General features: G+C 47.7%; 1 protein-coding gene across 1 annotated transcript in view; it reads right to left on the minus strand.

Moving 5' to 3' along the window:
* The window catches only part of RGS5 (regulator of G protein signaling 5), a 50,284-nt gene extending 41,807 nt beyond the window's left edge, over window positions 1-8,477 (minus strand). The window contains exon 1 of the mRNA XM_006137206.5: window positions 8,329-8,477. Coding sequence (XP_006137268.1) covers window positions 8,329-8,372 — 44 coding nt within the window. The 5' untranslated portion in view covers window positions 8,373-8,477. The remainder of the gene's footprint in view (window positions 1-8,328) is intronic.
* Window positions 8,478-22,572: the final 14,095 nt, after the last annotated feature.

Consider the following 22,572-nt stretch of genomic DNA (forward strand, 5'->3'; position numbering starts at 1 on the left):
AAGAAGAGCAGCAGCCTTATGTGAAGGGCTACAGCACAGCTGTGTTTGGCAAATGATTTTGCTTTCCTACAGTCCTGTGCCTTCTGTTGCCCCATGTGGTAGTCGTAAATCATCAGTGTGATGTCCTGACAGGTGGTCTGCTCCATCAATGATAATAACCATTGTCTGCATGCTTGGTGTCATGCAGACAATGGTTATTATCACTGACGGAGCAGGAGACCTGTCCAAGGTACACTCCGAGAGAGACACCTGTCATGGCTCCTTCCCCACTCTGGCATGATAAATGCAGAAGTGGGGGCCAGCAAGTGTACCCCAAAGCCTTATCTACCAGGCTTTGGTATAAAACTTCCCCCCAAGATCTTAAAAACCTAGATCTTGGGAATAAAACTTCCGCTGCCACCACCCAAATGTTGATAAAGAAATCAGGGGAAAGATCATTTGGGAAATCTTACCCCTAAAATAAAAATCAAGGCACACCATTAACCACTGCCAGGTTAATAAAAGAAAAGAAAGAACTTTTATTATTACAACAATATTCTGGTTGCAAGTATAATAACTAGAGAGGAAGGTAACAAAATATACTCATGGAGAAACTCCATGGGCCTAAAACTTAGTTACAAAGAAAAGCCAAAACATCTTTTAAGCAGTGCCAGATCTCAGATCCCATACCCAATCCATAACACAATAAAACCTAACGAAACTACCTAAACTTTACCCTACTTACAGAAAATGAAGAATGATGTCTTGGAGAGAGAGACATGCTTGTCCCTCTCTGTAGCTGCAGAGAACTCTCAGAGAGACAAAAGGAAGAAAAGAGAGAAAAAACCCAAATTCCTTTGTCCCAGTTTGAAAAGTCCCACCTACATTCTTATTGGTCACTCCACCTGGCTAGGTGTAGTTAACCCCTTAATCCCCAGGCTGCTGGCTAACCCTCATAATCATGACAACACCCCCCTCCAAAGCCACAATATCAGATAAGCATTGAAGATCCCCAGCAAGGTTTATTTTAAACAGAGCACGATCCTAACTTCCACGGATCAGATCTCTATAGTTAGGCTAACACATGAATGCTTGTTACAATGGACTCAACTCCGCCAATGACAGGAACGTGCCACTGCCCCTTAGGCCAGACAGAGACAACTCCTTTAGGGTACAGTTTTATACACAGGTACAAACAAAAGTTGCACATGACTCCTGATGTATCCGGTTTCCACCCTCTGTGTTACCGAGACGCCACCCATTACCTTGTACATGGGGGTTTGATCGCTATCTGTCATGCTGTCAGTTTAGACCCTGTCCTGAACCTGCATCTGTATGTTCCTGTTGTGTGTGTGTGTGTGTGTGTTGGTACATAGATGTTTCTTAATAAGACGTTCTGTTCTGACCACTCTAGAATGCGTTTACAGCCTGTGCTTAGTACCTCTTAAATACGAATGTTTCTGTAATATCAGCCCTGTTCATGCCAAGATCTGAGCAGGGCCTGCCTCTTGATCACAGCTTCACTTTGCTTTATATTAGCAAAGTCTTGACCATTGTGCCAAGGCCTCAGGCCTATAATATATGGGCTTATGCGTCATGCCCTCATCTTACTGCACCCCACACAGTGGAGAGCTCAGCTCAGCTCCCCTATGGGAGAGGCAGGTGTGAGGAAGCGCCTTTTTAAACGAGACATGGAGCAGAAAAGCTGGATTCTGCTCCTGAGTTGCTCACATTTGCAGAGGAGGAATGTTCTCAGGTGCAGGGACTACAGCCCTGCCACGGAGAAGTCTGTTCACTTGACCCACAGAGAAGTCACACTGAGGAGAATGCAGTCAGGTCACTGTGGTCTCCCTCAGAGAAGGTCCTCTCTTGGATTGAGAACTGGTTAAAAGACAGGAAACAAAGGGTAGGAAGAAATGGTACATTTTCAGTTTGGAGAGGGGTAACTAGTGGTGTCCCCCAAGGGTCAGTCCTGGGACCAATCCTTTTCAACTTATTCATAAATGATCTGGAGAAAGGGGTAAGCAGTGAGGTGGTAAAGTTTGTGGATGATACCAAACTGTTTAGGATAGTCAAGACAGAAGCAGACTGTGAGGGACTCCAAAAAGATCTCATCAAACTGAGTGATTGGGCAACAAAATGGCAAATGAAATGTAATGTGGATAAGTGTAAAGTAATGCACATCAGGAAAAATAACCCCAACTATACGTACAGTATGATGGGGGCTAATTTGGCTATGACAAATCAGGAAAGATCTTGGAGTTATCGTGGACAGTTCTCTGAAAACTTCCACACTGTGTGCAGCGGCGGTCAAAAAGGCAAATAGGATGCTAGGAATTATTAAGAAAGGGATAGAAAATAAGACACAGAATATCTTACTGCCCCTGTATAAAACTATGGAATGCCCACATCTTGAGTACTGTGTACAGATGTGGTCTCCTCACCTCAAAAAAGATATTTTGGTCTTGGAAAGGGTTCAGAAAAGGTCAACTAAAATGATTAGGGGTTTGGAACGGGTCCCATATGAAGAGAGGTTAAAGTGACTGGGACTTTTCAGTTTAGAAAAGAGGAGACTGAGGAGGGGATATGATAGAGGTCTATAAAATCATGAGTGGTGTGGAGAGGGCAGATAAAGAAAAGTTATTTATTAGTTCCCATAATAGAAGAAGTAGAGGACACCAAATGAAATTAATGGGTAGCAGGTTTAGAACTAATAAAAGAAAGTTCTTCTTCACACAGCGTGTAGTCAACCTGTGGATTTCTTGCCAGAGGAGGCTGTGAAGACTAGGACTATAACAGAGTTTAAAGAGAAGCTAGATAATTTCATGGAGGTAAGGTCCATAAAAGGCTATTAGCCAGGGGATAGAAGTGGTGTCACTGTCCTCTGTTTGTCAGAGGCTGGAGAGGGATGGCAGGAGACAAATCGCTTGATCATTGTCTTCAGTCCACCCTCTCTGGGGCACCTGGTGCTGGCCACTGTTGGCAGACAGGCTACTGGGCTAGATGGACCTTTGGTCTGACCCAGTACGGCCGTTCTTATATTCTTATGTAGGTTCTTTGCTGGACTTTTAACTGATCAGGGCCAATGTGTTAATTATCCCCCTCCTCTTTGCTTTGGAATTTTGGTCTTGAAGTAAGGGATTTTAAAATAGTAGCATTATCTGAGCACTGCCTAGAGCCAGGCCCAGGGACTGAGAATAGACACTGAGCTTTCTCTTTAGCAATCTGACATGGGATAATAGGTGTACCACAGACAGAGCTTGTCTTCTGTATTGGAGTGAGGGCTCCAGGCAGGATAATGGGGAGCACCATTTCAGATTTTTCAAAGAGGGTGTGTGGCAATGTTTACCGTAATTCCAGGGGCTACTTAGGCAACTGAAAACTCTAGGGTTTTTGTTTTGTTTTGCAGGTTATATCTTAGAAATTATTTTAAAGGATCAATGTGTCTGATTCTTATACTAAGAAACAAAATCACATAAATATTAGATGCACTCAGCTCAAACACTAACATGTTCTGACATCTTTTGGGAAGTCACTTAAGGAACCTGGTCAGATTTTTAAATTCTAATGCCTGTTCTTACTCAGATACTCGTAGTAAAATCAGAAGGGGCAATCCAGATCATCTCGTCTGACCTGCACACTGCAGGCCAGAGAACCTCACCCACTCACTCCTGAAAGACAGAAGATAACAGTACCTCTGGTTGAAGCACTGATATCACAGAATCATGGTTTAAAGACTTCAAGGCACAGAGACTTCACCATTTACACTAGTTTAAATCTGCAAGTCACACAGACTCCATACTGCAGCGGAAGGTGAAAACCTCCGAAGGTCTCTGCCAATCTCACCCATGGGAAAATTGACCCCCAATTTCCATAGCAGCTGTGTGGGGAGGGTCAGGAGATGGGCTGAACTTTAGTGCCTTGTGCTCAGTGATGTAGGCCTGCTCTCTGCACATGTACAGGGAATGGAGTCATTTTTTTGTAGCCTTAGCTAGCACAAGTGACTGTCCTCTCTTTCTCCTCCCCAGCAAGGAGGAAGAAGGAAGGGATTGTGATGAAGGCCAAGTCTAGTCTAGGAAATGAGGAGGGTATAACTCCATGGCTCAGGGGTATGAAAATGTATTTCTCTGAGTGATACAGATAGTGCTTTCTGCACCAGGGGCTAGGACAGTTTAAAGAGATGGGAGCAACAGGGCCTGCCAGACCATTAGGCAGGGTGGGGGAGCCTGCTCCATGACCCCAGAATGGATGGGGCCTCATCTGCAAAGGGGCAGGGCTGTGGCTAGGCAGCCCTCGTGCTGCCCAGAGCACGCTGGGCGATGCTCTAGTAGCAATTTAAAGGGCCAGAGGCTTCAGACATCATCCCTGCTGCAATCGAGATAGCTGGGAGCTTTGGGCCCTTTTGTATCACCAGCCCCTGGGGCAACTGCCCATTTGCCCCCTCCAGCCTGCCCCCATTGGTGGGCTTGGATGGGAGAGTTAGCTGCTGCCTCTTGGGGAGGCGGGGCACCTCCACTGATGGGAGAAGCTCTCCTGTTTGTATAAGTAGTGTCTTTGCTGAAGTGATACAGCAGCTCATTTTAAGTGAAGACAGCCTCTCAAAAGGCTGTTTCTTGAACCTTCAGGATTTCCTGTGGCTTCTCTCATTGGCACTACCTGTTCATCAGAGTGGTGAGTTATATGGGCCCATAGTATCTAAGCTCCAGGAATATTCCTACTTGGGAGCCTGGCTCCACCAATATTTGGGACTGGGTCTCTCCCTGAGCCTTGCCTGCCACCCTGTTCACCTCCCCCAATTCGCCAAGCAGCTGCCCCCTTCAACTCTACATTGCGTTCTCTCACTGCGGCTGGCTACAGGAGAGTGGTGTTGGGGTCAGGTTGAGGAAGCTACTAAGTTTGCAAGGGAGAAGGGGAGGAGGCATATGGCAGCCCTCCCTTGACTCCAAAGTGGGGGGCTTATTTTGATAAGGAGTGTTACATTTAGATTAATCGGCTAATCGAATAGTCGATGCAAAATGCATTAACTATTTAATTAGCCGATATTTAACATCCTTCATTTCAAAGTGGCAGCACCACATGGAGCTGAGGGTCTGGCCACAGGCTCCCCGTGGTGCTGCCGCTTTGAAGCACCTCCTCTTCTTCCCTCCCCTTGCTGTCTCTTTCTGATAGAGGCAGCAAAGGGTGGAGGAAGCGACCAGTCAACTAGTGTGTCGACTATCCAGTAAGCATTTGCTTATTGGATAGCTGACTAGTTGTTCACATACCTAATCTTGTCTGGACCTCTAGCAGCAGCTGGGGGAGGGCTTGGGTGAGGGATGGGCAGAAGGGGCTCGAGGGAGTGTCATGCAGAGGGGTGTAGGAGGTGGTGAGGAGGGTTTGGAAGAGCATCATGCTGAGTGTGCGAGGGTTGGAACTTATGATGAAACATAAGGGAACTGCCGGAGAAACAGTGATAGGAAAAAAAAAACCCTCTTATCAGAGGATCATTTTAATTTGAATGGCCACCTGCTGCTCCTTTTGAAATGTCAAATGCTTAGAAACCTGCAGATCCACAGATATCCACTTGATATCCACATCTAGGGATGTGAATGCAGAAATCTGTCCTACAGTTTTGTGGCTACTGCTGCAAATGTGAATTCAAATTTTGTATCTTGAACTCTGCAAATTTGCAGATATATGCTTTATATCCATGGCTCGTTTTTGTGGATGCAGATGTGCAGGGCTTGCCAAGCAGCGGCAAGCCCTGCCTGCCAGCTGCATGGGTCTGCGCTTTGCACATGCACAGATCGCTCTGCACCGGCTCTTCCGGGTTGTAATCTACTCACCACGGGCGAGTCGATTACATTATTTGTTGAACCCTGAAGATGTGGATATGGATACATATATCGTATCCGTGCAGGACTCTACAAATGTTTTCACTTCTTCTTAGACCAGCTTTCCTGTTATCTTCCCACTGATGCTTTCTTGTCTTTACTCCTACCATTTCTTCTCTGATTTTTCCCTCTCTAAGGTGCTATGCTCAACCCACCTATGGTACTACATATAATAGTGGGCCACATCCTGAAGTTCTTATTCAGGTGATGCCAGATAGGACTTTCGCATGAGTGTGAATGAGCAGAAATGGACTCCACACTCAGTTCTACTTCGAGCTACTTATATAAAACCCCTTCTAAAATACACTATTCAACATCTGTGCAGTTTACCCTGTATACTGTAACCACAGTGTGTGTATGGGAAAGGACACTTAAAAATAGCATAAATGCTGAATTGCTGTTGTGGCTAAGGGGACTTGGACACAATTGTGTATATGATGTTGATGTAAAGTATTGATGTGGATGTGTATCTTGCTGATAAGTCAGTTGTGTTATTGATCTCCCTCCGTGCCAATCTGCTGAAGATATGAGGTGGTTTGTCTTCCAACTAGGGGGCTGTAACAGAACTTAAGAATGTCCATACTGTGTCAGGCCACTGGGTCACATCCATCTAGCCCAGTGTCCTGTCCACCTAACAGTGGACAATGTTCGGTGCCCCAAAGGGAATAAACATAGCAGGAAATCAGCAAGTGATCCCTCCCTGGTCACCCATTCCCACCTTCTGTCAAACAGAGGCTAAGGACACCATTCTAGCCCATCTTGACTGATAGGACCTATCATTGATCGACCTATCCTCCATCAATTTATCTAGCTCTTTTTTTGAACCCTGTTAAAGTCCTGGTCTTCATAACATCCTTTGGCAAGGAGTTCCACAGATTGACACTGCACTGTGTGAAGAACTACTTCCTTTTGTTTGTTTCAAATTAGCTACCTATTAATTTTATTTGGTGACCCCAAATGATTGACCTGTAGTTCAATCTTTATCAATTTCCGTGTTTAGTTAAGAAATCTCTGAGTTGGCGTGCTCTTTTAGAGGATAGCTGACACAGATGCTGTGCAACATGAAAAAAGGCATAATTTGTGAATATACAGAGGAGGAAGAGGAGGGCTTGGGTAAAGGTCATGAGGGAGGGGAAGAAGAGGCGGGCCCCCTCCCTGGAGCTTGCTGCTGCCTTTAGGGAGAGGGCTGGGAGAGCTTGCCCACTGCAACCCAATCTCATTCCCCTGCCTAGTTCCATACGCCACTCCCCCTCCCACATCCCAACCCTATGCCGCAGCCTAGAACCTGCACCCCAGACCCCTTTCCGTACCCAAACTCCCTCCCAGAGCCATACCCCACAACCTCTCTGTGATGGCACGTTGGGGGTTTCCCGTCTCCTGCACCCCTGTAGTGGCCTGAACAGACTCCACCAGCCAGTAGAATAGAGGAGTTTATTGCTTCTCCAGGATACAGCACAGATGTAATCTGGTTACAGGGCAGGCCTCAGTGCGCCCCCCCCCCCTTGAGATGGGGGGTGGCTGGACCCTACAATCCCAGCCCCCTCCCTAGCTCCTTCTCCCCTGCTTCCCAGACAAACTAAAAACGGTCCCTTCTAGCCCTGCCCCCCAGTCAGGGGCGGCATTCCACCTTCCTTTCTTCCTCTCCCTGGGGTTACCTCCCTGTCCCATCAGCTACTCGGGCAGTGGGAGTCACCCACAGCCCAAGGCTAGCAACCAGAAAGGTACCCACACTACATCACACTCCCCTACACTCCTACCCTGTGCCCCAGCCTAGAGCCTGCACTCTTCCGTCACCCAAACTGCCTGCTCAGAGCTTTACACAGATTGTGGGATATGAAACTTGCAACCATGCTGGGTGCCAGCAAAAATTATGCAAACCTACCTTCCCTGCTCTCCTTCACTCAGTGTGGGTGTCAGCTTTGGACCCAGCCCCATGGCAGTACAGTCCAGATCTAGAGACACATCCCACTGAAGTACTTTCCAAACCAGAGCAAATGAGGCTGGTGCCAAGGGCAGTGGTGTTGGTTCGGTCCAGTCAATAGAAAGACTTTACTACCATGCTTAGACTCTGTCCAATCTTTCTGTCAAACAATGCCTTCTCCTTCTGAGCACTGACATACCTGTCACAACCCCAACACAGCCCGGACTTCAATAAGATTCCACCTAGGTCCTTAGCACAATAATACATCAGCACTCTACATACACGTGCTGCAGGCTAGTACATTACAGTCAGATCAACATACAGTTCAGAAAAAAACCCCTCCAGCTGCTCTGTGGAACAATACTGAAACCTGCTCTCTCATACTTGCTGGAATTGTCCTTTGCCTGGGACAGGGCAGTATTCAGGATTTTGCTTCACACCTTTCCCTCCAGCACAACATCAGGCTAAGCAATTGCATGTGTAAATACCCCATTTCAATCTTGCTCTGAAATCAACAATCATATTGTTCTCTGCACAACCAGCAGTTGTTCTCACCTCTCCAGACATGTGTGTGGCAATGCAGCTAATCCTTTGCACATTTTGTCTAGCAGTTATTTCCTCAGCTTCAAGCAGCTCCTGGCAGAAGGCAGGACAAGACGGCTCCAGCTCTCTTTGTGATGCAGCTTTCCCCTCTCCAGGCATATATAGAGGCTCTTTCTGCCCTGGACCTGCGCCAGACCAATAGCAGTCCCCGCTGCAGAGTAGACAGCACTCCTCAGACCATAGGGAATGAGGAGCCAAAGGGCTTTGGTATTCATTGATGTTCCCCAACCTCAAACCAGTGCATGTGGGCTAGTTTATGGCAGTAGCTTGAGAGCAGGTGACTAGATGTAAAGGCTAGAAATGGTTTGTGTACTCCCAAAGATTTCTCCTTATTAAATCCCACACTTTATCAGGGATTTCAGGCTCCCATTGGGAAAGCCCCTGCCCTACCAATTCTTTGTGCTGTCCTGCAGAGTCCTGTTGGTGAAAGGTCAGAGCAATAGCCCCACAGGCAGCATTTCAGGGGTCATTCACCTCAGACTTACATGCTGGTAACACAATGCAAACTCCTCACACAGCCCCTCCCCATGTATTCAGCCTCTTGCAGCAGGAACACAGAAGGGAGATAGGCTTCTGGCATGTTCATGCTATTACCCTGCTGCCTGGACTGTGAATGCATGAGCCAGTTCACCATAATGTGACAGCCAGCATCCTCACAACCAGCCAGTTTTCTGTAGCAACCACTGCCAAGCACATCTCCCTTGCACCTACATCTCCATAGCAACCACTCCAGCAACCAAATCTCCCTACCACCTATACGAACAATCATGTCTCCTAAGAAACCACCCCAACAACCAAGTCTCCTTACCAGTCACCCCAGAAACCATGGTTTCCTACCATTTGCACTGACAAGCAAATCTCCCTAGCAACCATCACAGCAACCCAATCTCCATAACAACAGAGCAACCACATCTCCTTGGCAAACACATCTCCATAGATATCACACAGGCACCCAAGTCTCCCTGCCATCCACCCGGGCCACCAAGTCTCCCAAACAAACATCACTGCAATCCAATCTCCATAGCAACCATCCTGCCACCAACTTTCTCTAGAAAACACCCTGAAAAGATAACTCTCTACCATCCATCCTGGCAAACAGGTCTCTAGCAACCACCACAGCAACTAAATCCCCATATCAGCCAACTGGCAATCACATTTGCCTAGCAACTGCATCTCTATAATAGCCACACCAGTAACTATTTCTCCCTAACGACCACCAATTAACCACATCTCCCTAGCAACCACATCAGCACCACCTCTTCCTAGTAACCAGCTTAGTAACCAAGTCTCCCTAGGAGCCATTAAGGAAACCACATCTCCCTACAATCCATCTGGTAAACACGTCTCCCCAGCACCCCCCATGGCAGACACCAATCTACAGAGTAACAACCAGCAGACATGTCTAGTAACCATGTCTCCATAACAACCACTTCTCCCTAGCAGCCACCAGGCAACCATGTCTCCTTAGCAACCATGGCTCCATAACATTCACAGCAGCAATTACTTCTCCGGAGTAAACACCCTAGCAACCAAGTCTTCCTGGAAACCCACCGTGCAATCACATCTCCATAGTGACAGTATCTCCTAAGCAACCACTCCAGAAACTATGCCTCCATTGTAATCACCACAGAAATCACATTTCCCTATCATCCAACCTGGCAATCGTGTCTCCTCAGAAACAACCATGGTAATCCAATCTCCATAGCAACCACCCTGCAACCATATCTCCCTAGTAACCATGTCTCCATAGGAACCACTCAAGCACTACTTCTCCCTAACAGCCACCCTATGAACCAAGTTTCCCTAGCAAACCCACAGCAGCCATCTTTCTATACCAACAGGTTTCAGAGAGACAGGCGTTAATCTGTGTCAGCAAAAACAACGAGTCTGGTGGCACCTTTATTAGGGCATAAGATTCCAAGATACAACTCACTTCCTCAGATACTTGAAGTGAAGGAAAGGCAGTGTAACATCAGTGCTAATTAAATCAGGGTGGATGTGGCTCACCTCTAACACTGATGAGAAGATGAGAGTACCTGAAGGGGAAATTACTTACTGTAATGAGAGAGCTATTCCATGTCTCTGTTCAGACCCATTCTGATGGTATCAAATTTGCATATGAATTCCAGCTCTGCAGTTTCACATTGCAATCAGTTTTTGAAGTTTTTTTTGCCTAAGAACAGTAACTTGCGAGTCAGTAACTGTATGTCCAGGGAGGTTAAAGTATGCCCCCACTGGTTTGTGTATGTTACCATTCTTGATATCTGATTTGTGTCCATTTTCTCTTTTGCATAGAGACAGTCAGGTTTGTCCAATGCACATAGCAGAGGGGGATTGCTGGCACATGATGGCACTTATCACATTTGTAGATGTGCAGGTGCATGAGCCCCTACTGGCATAGCTGATGTGGTTGGGTCCTGTGATGGTGTCATTAGTGTAGATGTGTGGATAGAGTTGGCAATGAGGTTTATTGTAGGGACTGATTCCTGGGTTAGTGTTTCTGTTGTGAGGTATAAAGTTGGATGTATTTGTTTCAGGTTGGGGGGGAGGGGTCTGTCTGTAAGAGAGGACTGGCCTAGCAGGTACCCAAAAGTTACCTACTACAGGATGGACCCTACAAAGAAAGCAACAGAACACCACTAGCTATTACCTACAGTCGCCAGCTAAAACCTCTACTACACATCATCAAGGATCTACCACCCATTTTAGATGACAATCCCTCACTCTCTCACACTTTGGGGGACAAGCTGGTCCTCTCTAACCTTAACCCTTAAAACCATGTCCATGTCATACGGATGGTAAAATGGTTACCTGGTTAAATGAGAGCACTGAACCAATTAACTGTTTTGACTTGGGTCCTGTCACCTGGCCTGCTGTCTGGCCACATTGTGGTCATGGACAAGGTCCTGTTGTTGCTGTGAGGTCCCCCTGCCACTCCTACCATGGCTGTGGGGTCCTACTCTCTGGCCCGCCATCCCCTCTGTGGTGGGGAGTGCTGTGGCCTGGCATAGTTGGCCACCACCAGACTTAGCTGACAAAGGTCGATTACCCACTAGTGCAGTAGCACCAGGCCCCTTTGAATCACTGTGCCCTGGAGCAATTGTCCCTTTTTTTCGTCTCTCTCCATTGGTTGGGCCTGTAAGCTTCAGAGTACCACCTGATGTGTCTCCCATGAGGCAGCTGAGTAGTCTGAAACGTAACTTGGTAGCTTTTCTGCTCCATCCATCCCCCAGAAGTTCCTTTTCCTCTAGGAGACAGAATTTGTAAGAAAGACTTGAGCTCCATTTTAAGGGAGATGACCCAGTGGAAACCAAGTTTCTTTGTGAACTTTAACTCCTAGCTTCTTCCTGTTGGACTTTTGCACGTCCTTCAGGTACCACTTGCCCAAGATGAAATGGCACTTTCCTTTGATTATGCTTTGCGGAGAAAAATCAAACCTGCTGACCCCCAAAAGCTGGGGGAAGTGATGCCACACTACAAGGCTAGTCCATAATGGCATGGTCTAGCTGGTGCTTGGTCCTGCTGTGAGGGCAGGGGACTGGACTTGAGGACCTCTGAGACCAGGTCAGTCCCCCTCCTGAGACCCTGGCCTCTGTTCCATCCATTCTCTCACCCTTTGAGGGCTGCAGCAGGGCCCTCACTTGCCGAGTTTTTAGCCCTGGACCAGTCACAGCTGAGTAGCGAGTCCTCTTCTAGCCCCGTGGGAATAGGGAGCCATTCAACACTCCTTGCTCGAGCTCCTCACCTCCCCCTGTAGCCTTTAGCAGGGCTGGAGGTTCCTCCTGTTCCTCTTCTCTGTATCTCCTTACCCCTGGATTGTTTGCTCCTCCTCCACTCTCTCTCCCCCTCCTTTGGCTGAGGGAAGGCTTTTAAAGAGGCCCTGTGGAAGCCTAATTCAACTCACCTGGCCCTTAATTAGTTTGTAGCTTCCCTGTCTCAGCTGCCCCTTTTCCCTTTTAACAGGCTTTTTACCCTTCTCCATCACACCCTCTCAGGGTCCATTCCAATTCTATGGCAGGCATATCTGACTATGTGCAGTACACAGCTGATGCATCCCTGCTACTGGAAGCACCATTCTCCAGACAGAGGGCTAGTCAGGAGCTGGATGAGACAACATGATCAGATGTCTCTGAGAGAGCCTTTGTGGAGGACATGGAATCTGAAACTGACTCCACAGGAGCCAGTGAGACCAAGTACGTAAAGGATCACAAAGGTGAGGATAGTAATAGAAATGTAGCCATGGTAGTCTGGGGTAGCTGAAGCAAAATGCAGGACTATGTAGCACTTTAAAGACTAACAAGATGGTGTCACGTTGCTGAATTGGAGGGAAGCAGCCAGATCGCTGCTGCACCCCTAGGTGGGGGTGTTGGCCCCAGAAATTGGTGTGGGGGGAGCCATGTGGGGTATTGAATGGGAGATTATTGTTTGTTGATCTTATGTACGCTATTTATGTGAGTGTATAATGTCTATGTGTGTAGGTAGGAATCTGTAATCTGTGTGGAAGCTGAATATTTCTGTGAATGTGGTTGAGGATTGCTATGGACAGGCTGAGTAGTGAAGCCCTGTGGAACAATGGCCCTTGATGGCCCAAAGACACACCTAAAGCAGGAGGGCGGAGACCCAAGAGCTGCCAGCAGAGAGAGGCTGAGGACCAGGTGACAGGCTGAGACCAGAAGAGGCGAGGAAGGAGGTATAAAGAGGCCATGCGGTCGATGCCATTTTGTTCTCAGCTCAGCACTTCATCCCAGAGGCAGCACTGCAGGGATTGAAGAGCCCGGAAGACCTGTGAACCCATCCTGATCGTAGGATGTGCAATAAGAACTTTTAAACCAGCAGCTGTACATCTCTGCTAGAGCCTGCATCGAGAACTGGGAGATTCGGTGCATGTAACGTACTGTACTTTAATAACCTTACTCTCAGGCTTTTCTTTCTTGTGTTAATAAACCTTTAGTTTTAGATTCTAAAGGATTGGCCCAGAGTGATTTGTGGGTAAGGTCCAGAGGGTAAATTGACCAGGGATCTGTGGCTGGTTTCTTGGAACCGGACAGAACTTGTTCGGGGTAGGTGGGATTGGGTGCTAGGACCCCCCACCTGTGTATGAGGCCCGGGGCCATCGGGGGCACGGATATTGCTGGGGTGTCGGAGGGGTTTTGCTCGGGAGGCTTCAGGCAGGCAGCTGAAGCGCTCTGTGGGACTGGTTTGTGGCCTGTGTGGAGAGGTCGCCAGTCGGGGGCTGTAAGGAGCCCCGGATTCGAGCAATTCGCCCTGAGCGGACGCCCTCAGCTGTGCCCAGACATGGCCCGGTCCGTCACAGATGGTTTAACAGGTGATGAGCTTTCGTGGGCCAGACCCACTTCCTCAGATCAAATAGTGGAAGAAAATAGTCACAGCCATATATACCAAAGGATACAATTAAAAAAAATGAACACACATGAAAAGGACAAATGCTGCTAGGGGGATGCGGGGGAGGGGGGGGGAAGGAAGGTAAGTGTCTGTGAGTTAATGATATTAGAGGTGGGGAAAGTTAGATGTCTGTGAGCTAATGGTATTAGAGGTGATAATTGGGGAAGCTATCTTGGTAATGGGTAAGGTAGTTGGGGTCTTTGTTCAATCCCCCCGGAGAATGTCGAATTTTAACATGAATGACAGTTCAGAGGATTCCCTTTCAAGTGCAGATGTAAAAGGTCTTTGTAGCAGAATGCAGGTGGGTAAGTCATTGAGAGAGTGTCCTTTCTGGTTAAAATGGCAAGAAATAGTTTTTTCTTTGTGATCTTGTCTGATATCTGTTTTGTGGGCATTAATCCTTTGGCGAAGTGTCTGAGATGTTTGTCCAATGTACATAGCAGACGGACACTTCTGGCACATGATAGTATAAATTATATTTCTGGATGCGCAGGAATATGTGTTCTTGATCCTATAACTCACTTGGTTGGGTCCAATAATGGTATCAGCAGAATGAATATGTGGACAGAGCTGGCAACGGGGTTTGTTGCAAGGGAAGGTACCAGGGTTGGTATTAGTGTGGTATGTCCTGTGGTGGTTGGTAAGAATCATCTTGAGGTTAGGTGGTTGTCTATAGGAGACTATGGGTCTGTCTCCCAGAGCCTCTTGGAGTATGGTATCCTGTTCCAGTATAGGCTGTAGTTTATTGATAATGTGTTACCTTCCTTCCTCCCCTCCCCCTCCTGCATCCCCCTTCTGTTCTGAAATGTGATTTGTCCTTTTCATATGTGTTCATTTTTTGTAATTGTATCCTTTGGTATATATGGTTGTGACTATTTTCTTCCACTAGTTGATCTGAGGAAGTGGGCCTGGCCCACGAAAGCTCATCACCTAATAAACCATCTTGTTAGTCTTTAAAGTGCTACATAGTCCTGCAAAGGTGAGGATGAGTGAGCAATGTTCAGCACAGCAGGATCTGGGAGATGATGTGACAGCCTCACACTTTGGCAGTGCTTCATCTTCTTTCTAGTGCCCAATGTGGGTTACATTAACTTCATTTGTGTTCTGGGATGCTGTTTTTATAATGGGTGTGGAGGGGGGGAGGGTGTTTTCAATTAGTACTTGTGCCTACTTCCTTAGGGTTTTGTGGATATTTTTTAGGTACTAAGTTCTTGTGAGCAAATCTAAGTGAACTTACTGTAATTCACACTGCTTGCTGAGAGAACTTACTAATTACTCAAGTAAGTGAGCAAATAAAACAAGCAGGATGTATTAAAATGTAAGAAAAGTACAGGCAGTCCCCGGGTTACGTACAAGATAGGGACTGTAGGTTTGTTCTTAAGTTGAATCTGTATGTAAGTCGGAACTGGCGTCCAGATTCAGCCGCTGCTGAAACTGATCAGATTCAACTTAAGAACCCCAGGCATCCCCAACCCCAGGTCAGTTTCAGCAGCGGCTGACTTGGGGACGCCTGGGGCAGAGCAGCTGGGGTGCTGCTGGGTTGGTCCCGTAGCACCGAGGAGCGGTGCTGCGGGACCAACCGGCAGCGCCCCACCTGCTCTACCACAGGCCCGGGGCTTTGCTCCACGTCTCCCTGGTCTGCTGCGGGGGGGGCCACTAGCTGCGCCCCCCGCCCCCTCCCAGCAGACCAGGGACACGGGGAGCAAAGCCGCAGCGGTGGCGGAGTCCTACGCCTCCGCCTCCCCGGCTTTGCTCTGGGTGTCCCTGGTCTACTGGAGACAGTCCCCAGCAGACCAGAGGCACCGGGAGCAAAGCGGCAGCGGCGATGGGGTGCCGCGCCTCCCCGGCTTTGCTCCAGGTGTCCCTGGTCTGCTGGAGACGTTCCCCAGCAGACCAGGGGCACCTGGAGCAGCTTTTCTCGCCCCGGAGGTGGAGGTGGCGGGACTGCCTCGCTCTGGGCGGTCCCGCTGCCTGCGAGCTCCAGGGCGAGAAAAGCCCCGTTCGTAAGTGCGGATCCGACATAAGTCAGATCCGCGTAACTCGGGGACTGCCTGTATAGAGTAATTTTAAAACCTAGATCACTAGCCGTGTTCTCCCTAAGCTGTGGGGCAGCACAGCTTCACAGGTGATTAATCAACCGGGCCCAGGCAGAGGCTCAGGGCTCTGTGCATGGAGCTGACTGGTTGGGCAGGACTGATTAATCACCTCTGAAGCTGTGCTGCTGCACAGCTTAGAGGAAACACTGATCTCTAGTAAGTGTTCTATAAGCATCTATATTTTTCAGAAATATGCTTCTGTAGGTCTGTCCATCTGTGAACCTATTAGTCCTAGATCTCCTCCTTAACGGTAAGAGCTAGAAGCATCACATTTGGAATGCAGCTTCCTCTATCTTAACTTAAAGAAAGTTCAAGGTTTGGATGTGCCAGAACAATGAGATGTGCCTGGAATTTGATTGATTCTTATACAATGGAAAGGAAGGGGTGTCTGTAGGAGGGAGTTACACTGTGAAATGACCACTGTGGGGCAGCAAGCGCCCCAGCGAGAAGTCACTGGCCCACAGCAGCTGACACCCTTGCCTGTCCCAGGGAGCAGCTGCTGCCCTCTGTGTGGCCTTTGTCACCCTTGGGCCAGCCCCAGGGAGAGCTGGTGGGCTGCCTTTGTTCCACCTGCCCCTGGTACTGGCCTGAGGTGCACGAGTGGGAGGCCTGTGTGGCTACTCCCTGCCCCCAAGCCAGCCCTGGGGACACGTTCATTCTCCTGCCTTTTGGACCACTCCTGGGGTAAAGCTGATGGCTGGGATGCACCTCCTGACTGGCACTGGGAAGAAGCTGGTGGCCGGGGTGCACCAGAAAGCTAAACGTACACAAATCCATGGGTCCAGACTTAATGCATCCAAGGGTACTGAGGGAGGGTATGTCTACACTACCCTCCTAATTCGAAGTAGGAGGGTAATGTAGGCATACCGCACTTGCAAATAAAGCCCGGGATTTGAATTTCCCGGGCTTCATTTGCATGAAGCCGGCCGGCGCCATTTTTAAATGCCGGCAGTTCGAACCCTGTGCCGCGCGGCTACACGCGGCACAGAGTAGCTAGTTCGGATTAGGCTTCCTCATTCCACGTGGAATGAGGAGTACAGCTAGTTCAGATTAGGAAGCCTAATCCGAACTAGCTACTCCGTGCCACGTGTAGCCGCGCGGCACAGGGTTCGAACTGCCGGCATTTAAAAATGGCGCCGGCCGGCTTCATGCAAATGAAGCCTGGGAAATTCAAATCCCGGGCTTCATTTGCAAGTGCGGTATGCCTACATTACCCTCCTACTTCGAATTAGGAGGGTAGTGTAGACATACCCGGAGTTGGCAAATGTCATTGAGGAGCCTTTGGCCATTATCTTTGAAAAGTCGTGGAGATCGGGAGAAATCCCGGATGATTGGAAAAAGGCAAATGTAGTGCCCATCTTCAAAAAAGGGAAAAAGGACGATCCAGGGAACTATAGGCCGGTCAGTCTTACCTCGGTTCCTGGAAAAATCATGGAAGGGATCCTTAAGGAATCCATTTTGAGGCACTTGGACGAGAGGAAAGTGATTAGGAATAGTCAGCATGGATTCACAAAGGGCAAGTCGTGCCTGACCAATCTGATTAGCTTCTATGATGAGGTAACTGGCTCTGTGGATGTGGGAAAGTCAGTGGATGTGATATACCTTGACTTTAGCAAAGCTTTTGATAAGGTCTCCCACAATATTCTTGCCAGCAAGTTAAGGGAATGTGGATTGGATAAATGGACAGTAAGATGGATAGAAAGATGGCTAGAAGGCTGGGCCCAGTGGATAGTGATCAACAGCTTGATGTCAGGTTGGCGGTCGGTAGCGGAGTGCCCCAAGGATTGGTTCTAGGGCCAGTTTTGTTCAACTTTTTTATTAATGACATAGAGGGGGGATGGATTGTACCATCAGCAGAGGAAGGAGAAAATTTGTTCCTCTTGGTTACTGAGGACAGGACAAGGAGTAATGGGCTTAAAGTGCAGCAGGGGAGGTTTAGATTGGACATTAGGAAAAAATTCCTAACTGTCAGGGTGGTCAAATATTGGAATAAATTGCCAAGGGAGGTGGTGGAATCTCCCTCTCTGGAGATATTTAAGAACAGGTTAGATAGACATCTGTCAGGGATGGTGTAGACAGAGCTTGGTCCTGCTTTGAGGGCGGGGGGCTGGACTCGATGACCTCTCGAGGTCCCTTCCAGTCCTATTATTCTATGATTCTAAGCTAGGGAGAGAGGTAGATAGAATCCAGAATGACCTAGACAGATTAGAGGATTGGGCCAAAAGAAATCTGATGAGGTTCAACAAGAACAAGTGTAGAGTCCAGCAGAAAAGGACCTGGGGGTTACAGTGAATGAGAAGCTGGATGTGAGTCAACAGTGTGCCCTTGTAGCCAAGAGGGCTAATGGCATATTAGGGGCATTAGGAGGAGCATTGCTAGCAGATCCAGAGAAATGATTATTTCCCTTTATTCGGCTTTGGTGAGGCCACATCTGGAGTATTGCGTTCAGTTTTGCCCCCCCCCCCCCCACTATAGAAAGGATGTGGACGCATTGGAGAGGATCCAGCGGAGGGCGACCAAAATGATGAGGGGGCTGGAGCCCATGACATATGAGGAGAGACTGAGGGATTTGGGTTTGTTCAGTCTGCAGAAGAGAAGAGTGAGGGGGGATTTGATAGCAGCCTTCAACTTCCTGAAGGGAGGTTCCAAAGAGGACGGAGAAAGGCTGTTGATAGTAGTGATGGATGGCAGAACAAGGAGCAATGGGCTGAAGTTACAGTGGGAGAGGTCTAGGTTGGATATTAGGAAAAACTATTTCACTAGGAGGGTGGTGAAGCACTGGAATGGGTTACCCAGGGAGGTGGTGGAATCTCCATCCCTAGAGGTTTTTAAGTCTCGGCTTGACAAAGCCCTGGCTGGGTTGATTTAGTTGGGATTGGTCCTGCCTTGGGCAGGGGGCTGGACTTGATGACCTCCTGAGGTCTCTTCCAGCTCTATGATTCTATGAACTCAGCTACCCCTTTGAATCTGGTGGCTAGTTAATGTAATGCACAGAACATGTTTCCTTCGGAGCAGCACTGACACCTGGTGACCAGCTGGAATAATACACAGAGTATGGCTCTCAAAGAGCAGCAGTGGCACCGGAGACCACTTGGTGCAACACACAGTGTGTTTTGCTTGGTGGAGCCGTGACACCTGGTCGCCAAATGGGGAGTTATGTAAAACGTGTGTTTCCCATAGAGAAGAAGTGACACCTGGTGGCCAGTCAGGGTAACACCAAGTGTGTCTCGCTCTCAGCAGCAGTGACATTGAGTGGCTGTTTGGCATAATCATAGAATCATAGAATCATAGGCCTGGAAGGGACCTCGAGAGGTCATCGAGTCCAGCCCCCCGCCCTCAAGGCAGGACCAAGCTCCGTCTACACCATCCCTGACAGATGTCTATCCAACCTGTTCTTAAATATCTCCAGAGAGGGAGATTCCACCACCTCCCTTGGCAATTTATTCCAATATTTGACCACCCTGACAGTTAGGAATTTTTTCCTAATGTCCAATCTAAACCTCCCCTGCTGCACTTTAAGCCCATTACTCCTTGTCCTGTCCTCAGAAACCAAGAGGAACAAATTTTCTCCTTCCTCCTTGTGACACCCTTTTAGATATTTGAAAACCGCTATCATGTCCCCCCTTAATCTTCTTTTTTCCAAACTAAACAAGCCCAGTTCATGAAGCCTGGCTTCATAGGTCATGTTCTCTAAACCTTTAATCATTCTTGTCGCTCTTCTCTGTACCCTTTCCAATTTCTCCACATCTTTCTTGAAATGTGGCACCCAGAACTGGACACAGTACTCCAGCTGAGGCCTAACCAGTGCAGAGTAGAGCGGCAGAATGACTTCACGAGTTTTGCTTACAACACACCTGTTGATACAACCTAGAATCATATTTGCTTTTTTTGCAACAGCATCACACTGTTGACTCATATTCAACTTGTGGTCCACTATGACCCCTAGATCCCTTTCCGCCATGCTCCTTCCTAGACAGTCGCTTCCCATCTTGTATGTATGGAACTGATTGTTCCTTCCTAAGTGGAGCACTTTGCATTTCTCTTTATTAAGCCTCATCCTGTTTACCTCTGACCATTTCTCTAACTTGCTAAGGTCATTTTGAATTATGTCCCTATCCTCCAAAGAAGTTGCAACCCCACCCAGTTTGGTGTCATCTGCAAACTTAATAAGCGTACTCTCTATCCCAATATCTACATCATTGATTAAGATATTGAACAGTACGGGTCCCAAAACAGACCCTTGCGGAACTCCACTTGTTATCCCTTTCCAGCAGGATTTAGCACCGTTAACAACAACACTCTGACTACGGTTATCCAGCCAACTATGCACCCACCTTATCGTGGCCCTATCTAAGTTATATTTGCCTAGTTTATCAATAAGAATATCATGCGAGACCGTATCAAATGCCTTACTAAAGTCTAGGTATATGACATCCACCGCTTCTCCCTTATCCACAAGGCTCGTTATCCTATCAAAGAAAGCTATCAGATTAGTTTGGCATGACTTGTTCTTCACAACCCCATGCTGGCTATTCCCTATCACTTTATTACCTTCCAAGTGTTTGCATATGATTTCCTTAATTACCTGCTCCATTATCTTCCCTGGGACAGACGTTAAACTGACCGGTCTGTAGTTTCCTGGGTTGTTCTTATTCCCCTTTTTATAGATGGGCACAATATTTGCCCTTTTCCAGTCTTCTGGAATCTCCCCTGTCTGCCATGATTTTTCAAAAATCATAGCTAAAGGCTCAGATACTCAAGGAGCTGATAGAGGAGGTATCCTGGGATGCATTTCATCAGGACCTGGTGACTTGCTGACATCTAACTTTCCTAAGTGATTTCTAACTTGTTCTTTGTGTATCCTATCTTCTAAACTTACCCTCTCTCTGCTTGTATTCACTACGTTAGGCACACCTCCAGACTTCTCGGTGAAGACCGAAACAAAGAAGTCATTGAGCATCTCTGCCATTTCCAAGTTTCCTGTTACTGCTTCTCCCTCCTCACTGAGCAGTGGGCCTACCCTGTCCTTGGTCTTCCTCTTGCTTCTAATGTATTTATAAAAGGTCTTCTTGTATCCCTTTATGCCTGTAGCTAGTTTGATCTCATTTTGTGCCTTTGCCTTTCTAATCTTGCCCCTGCATTCCCGTGTTGTTTGCCTATATTCATCCTTTGTTAGTTGTCCTAGTTTCCATTTTTTATACGACTCCTTTTTTATTTTGAGATCATGCAAGATCTCCTTGTTAAGCCAAGCTGGTCTTTTGCCATATTTTCTATCTTTCCTACACAGCGGAATTGTTTGCTTTTGGGCCCTTAACAACGTCCCTTTGAAATACTTCCAACTCTCCTCAGTTGTTTTTCCCTTCAGTCTTGCTTCCCATGGGACCTTACCTACAAGTTCTCTGAGCTTATCAAAATCTGCCTTCCTGAAATCCATTACCTCAATTGTGCTGGTCTCCCTTCTACCTTTCCTTAAGATCATGAACTCTATTATTTCATGATCACTGTCCCCTACACTGTCTTCCACTTTCAAGTTCTCAACTAGTTCCTCCCTATTTGTTAAAACCAAATCCAGAACAGCTTCTCCTCTGGTAGCTTTTTCAACCTTCTGAAACAGAAAGTTGTCTCCAATGCAGTCCAGAAACTTATTGGATAGCCTGTGCCCCGCTGTGTTAGTTTCCCAACATATGTCTGGATAGTTGAAGTCCCCCATCACCACCAAATCTTGGGCTTTGGATAGTTTTGTTAATTGTTTAAAAAAGGCCTCATCCACCTCTTCCACCTGGCTAGGTGGCCTGTAGTAGACTCCTAGCATGATATCACCCTCGTTTTTTACCCCTTTTAGCTTAACCCAGAGACTCTCTACACAGCTATCTCCTATGTTCATCTCCACTTCAGTCCAAGTGTGTACATTTTTAATATACAAGGCAACCCCTCCTCCCTTTTTTCCCTGTCTGTCCTTCCTGAGCAAGCCGTACCCTTCCATACCAACATTCCAATCACGCGTCCCATCCCACCAGGTTTCTGTAATACCAGTGATATCATAGTTGTATTTATTGGTTAGCAATTCCAGTTCTTCCTGCTTATTACCCATACTTCTCACATTTGTATATAGGCATCTAAGATACTGATTTGATCTTGCCTCCCTGTTGTGCCCTGATCCTCCTTTCTCCTTGCCATTATAGGCAGTAGTCCCCCCCATTTCCAACCCATCTCCCAGTCCCGCACATTCAGCACTTACCTGTGGGCTTTGCTCACCTGTCCCCGTCGAACCTAGTTTAAAGCCCTCCTCACAAGGTTAGCCAGTCTGTGTCCAAACAAGGCCTTCCCGCTCCTGGAAAGGTGAACTCCATCTCCGCCAAGCAGTCCTTCCTGGAAGAGCACCCCGTGATCAAGGAAGCCGAAGTCAAGCATGTAGTCAACCTGTGGAACTCCTTGCCAGAGGAGGCTGTGAAGGCTAGGACTATAACAGAGTTTAAAGAGAAGCTAGATAATTTCATGGCGGTCAGGTCCATAAAAGGCTATTAGCCAGGAGATAGAAATGGTGTCCCTGGCCTCTGTTCGTCAGAGGCTGGAGAAGGATGGCAGGAGACAAATTGCTTGATCATTGTCTTCGGTCCACCCTCTCTGGGGCATCTGGTGCTGGTCACTGTTGGCAGACAGGCTACTGGGCTAGATGGACCTTTGGTCTGAGTCAGTA

The sequence above is a fragment of the Pelodiscus sinensis genome, chromosome 9 (genome assembly GCF_052426305.1).
Source record: "Pelodiscus sinensis isolate ZL-2025 chromosome 9, ASM5242630v1, whole genome shotgun sequence".
In the NCBI taxonomy this organism is placed as follows: Eukaryota; Metazoa; Chordata; order Testudines; family Trionychidae; genus Pelodiscus; species Pelodiscus sinensis.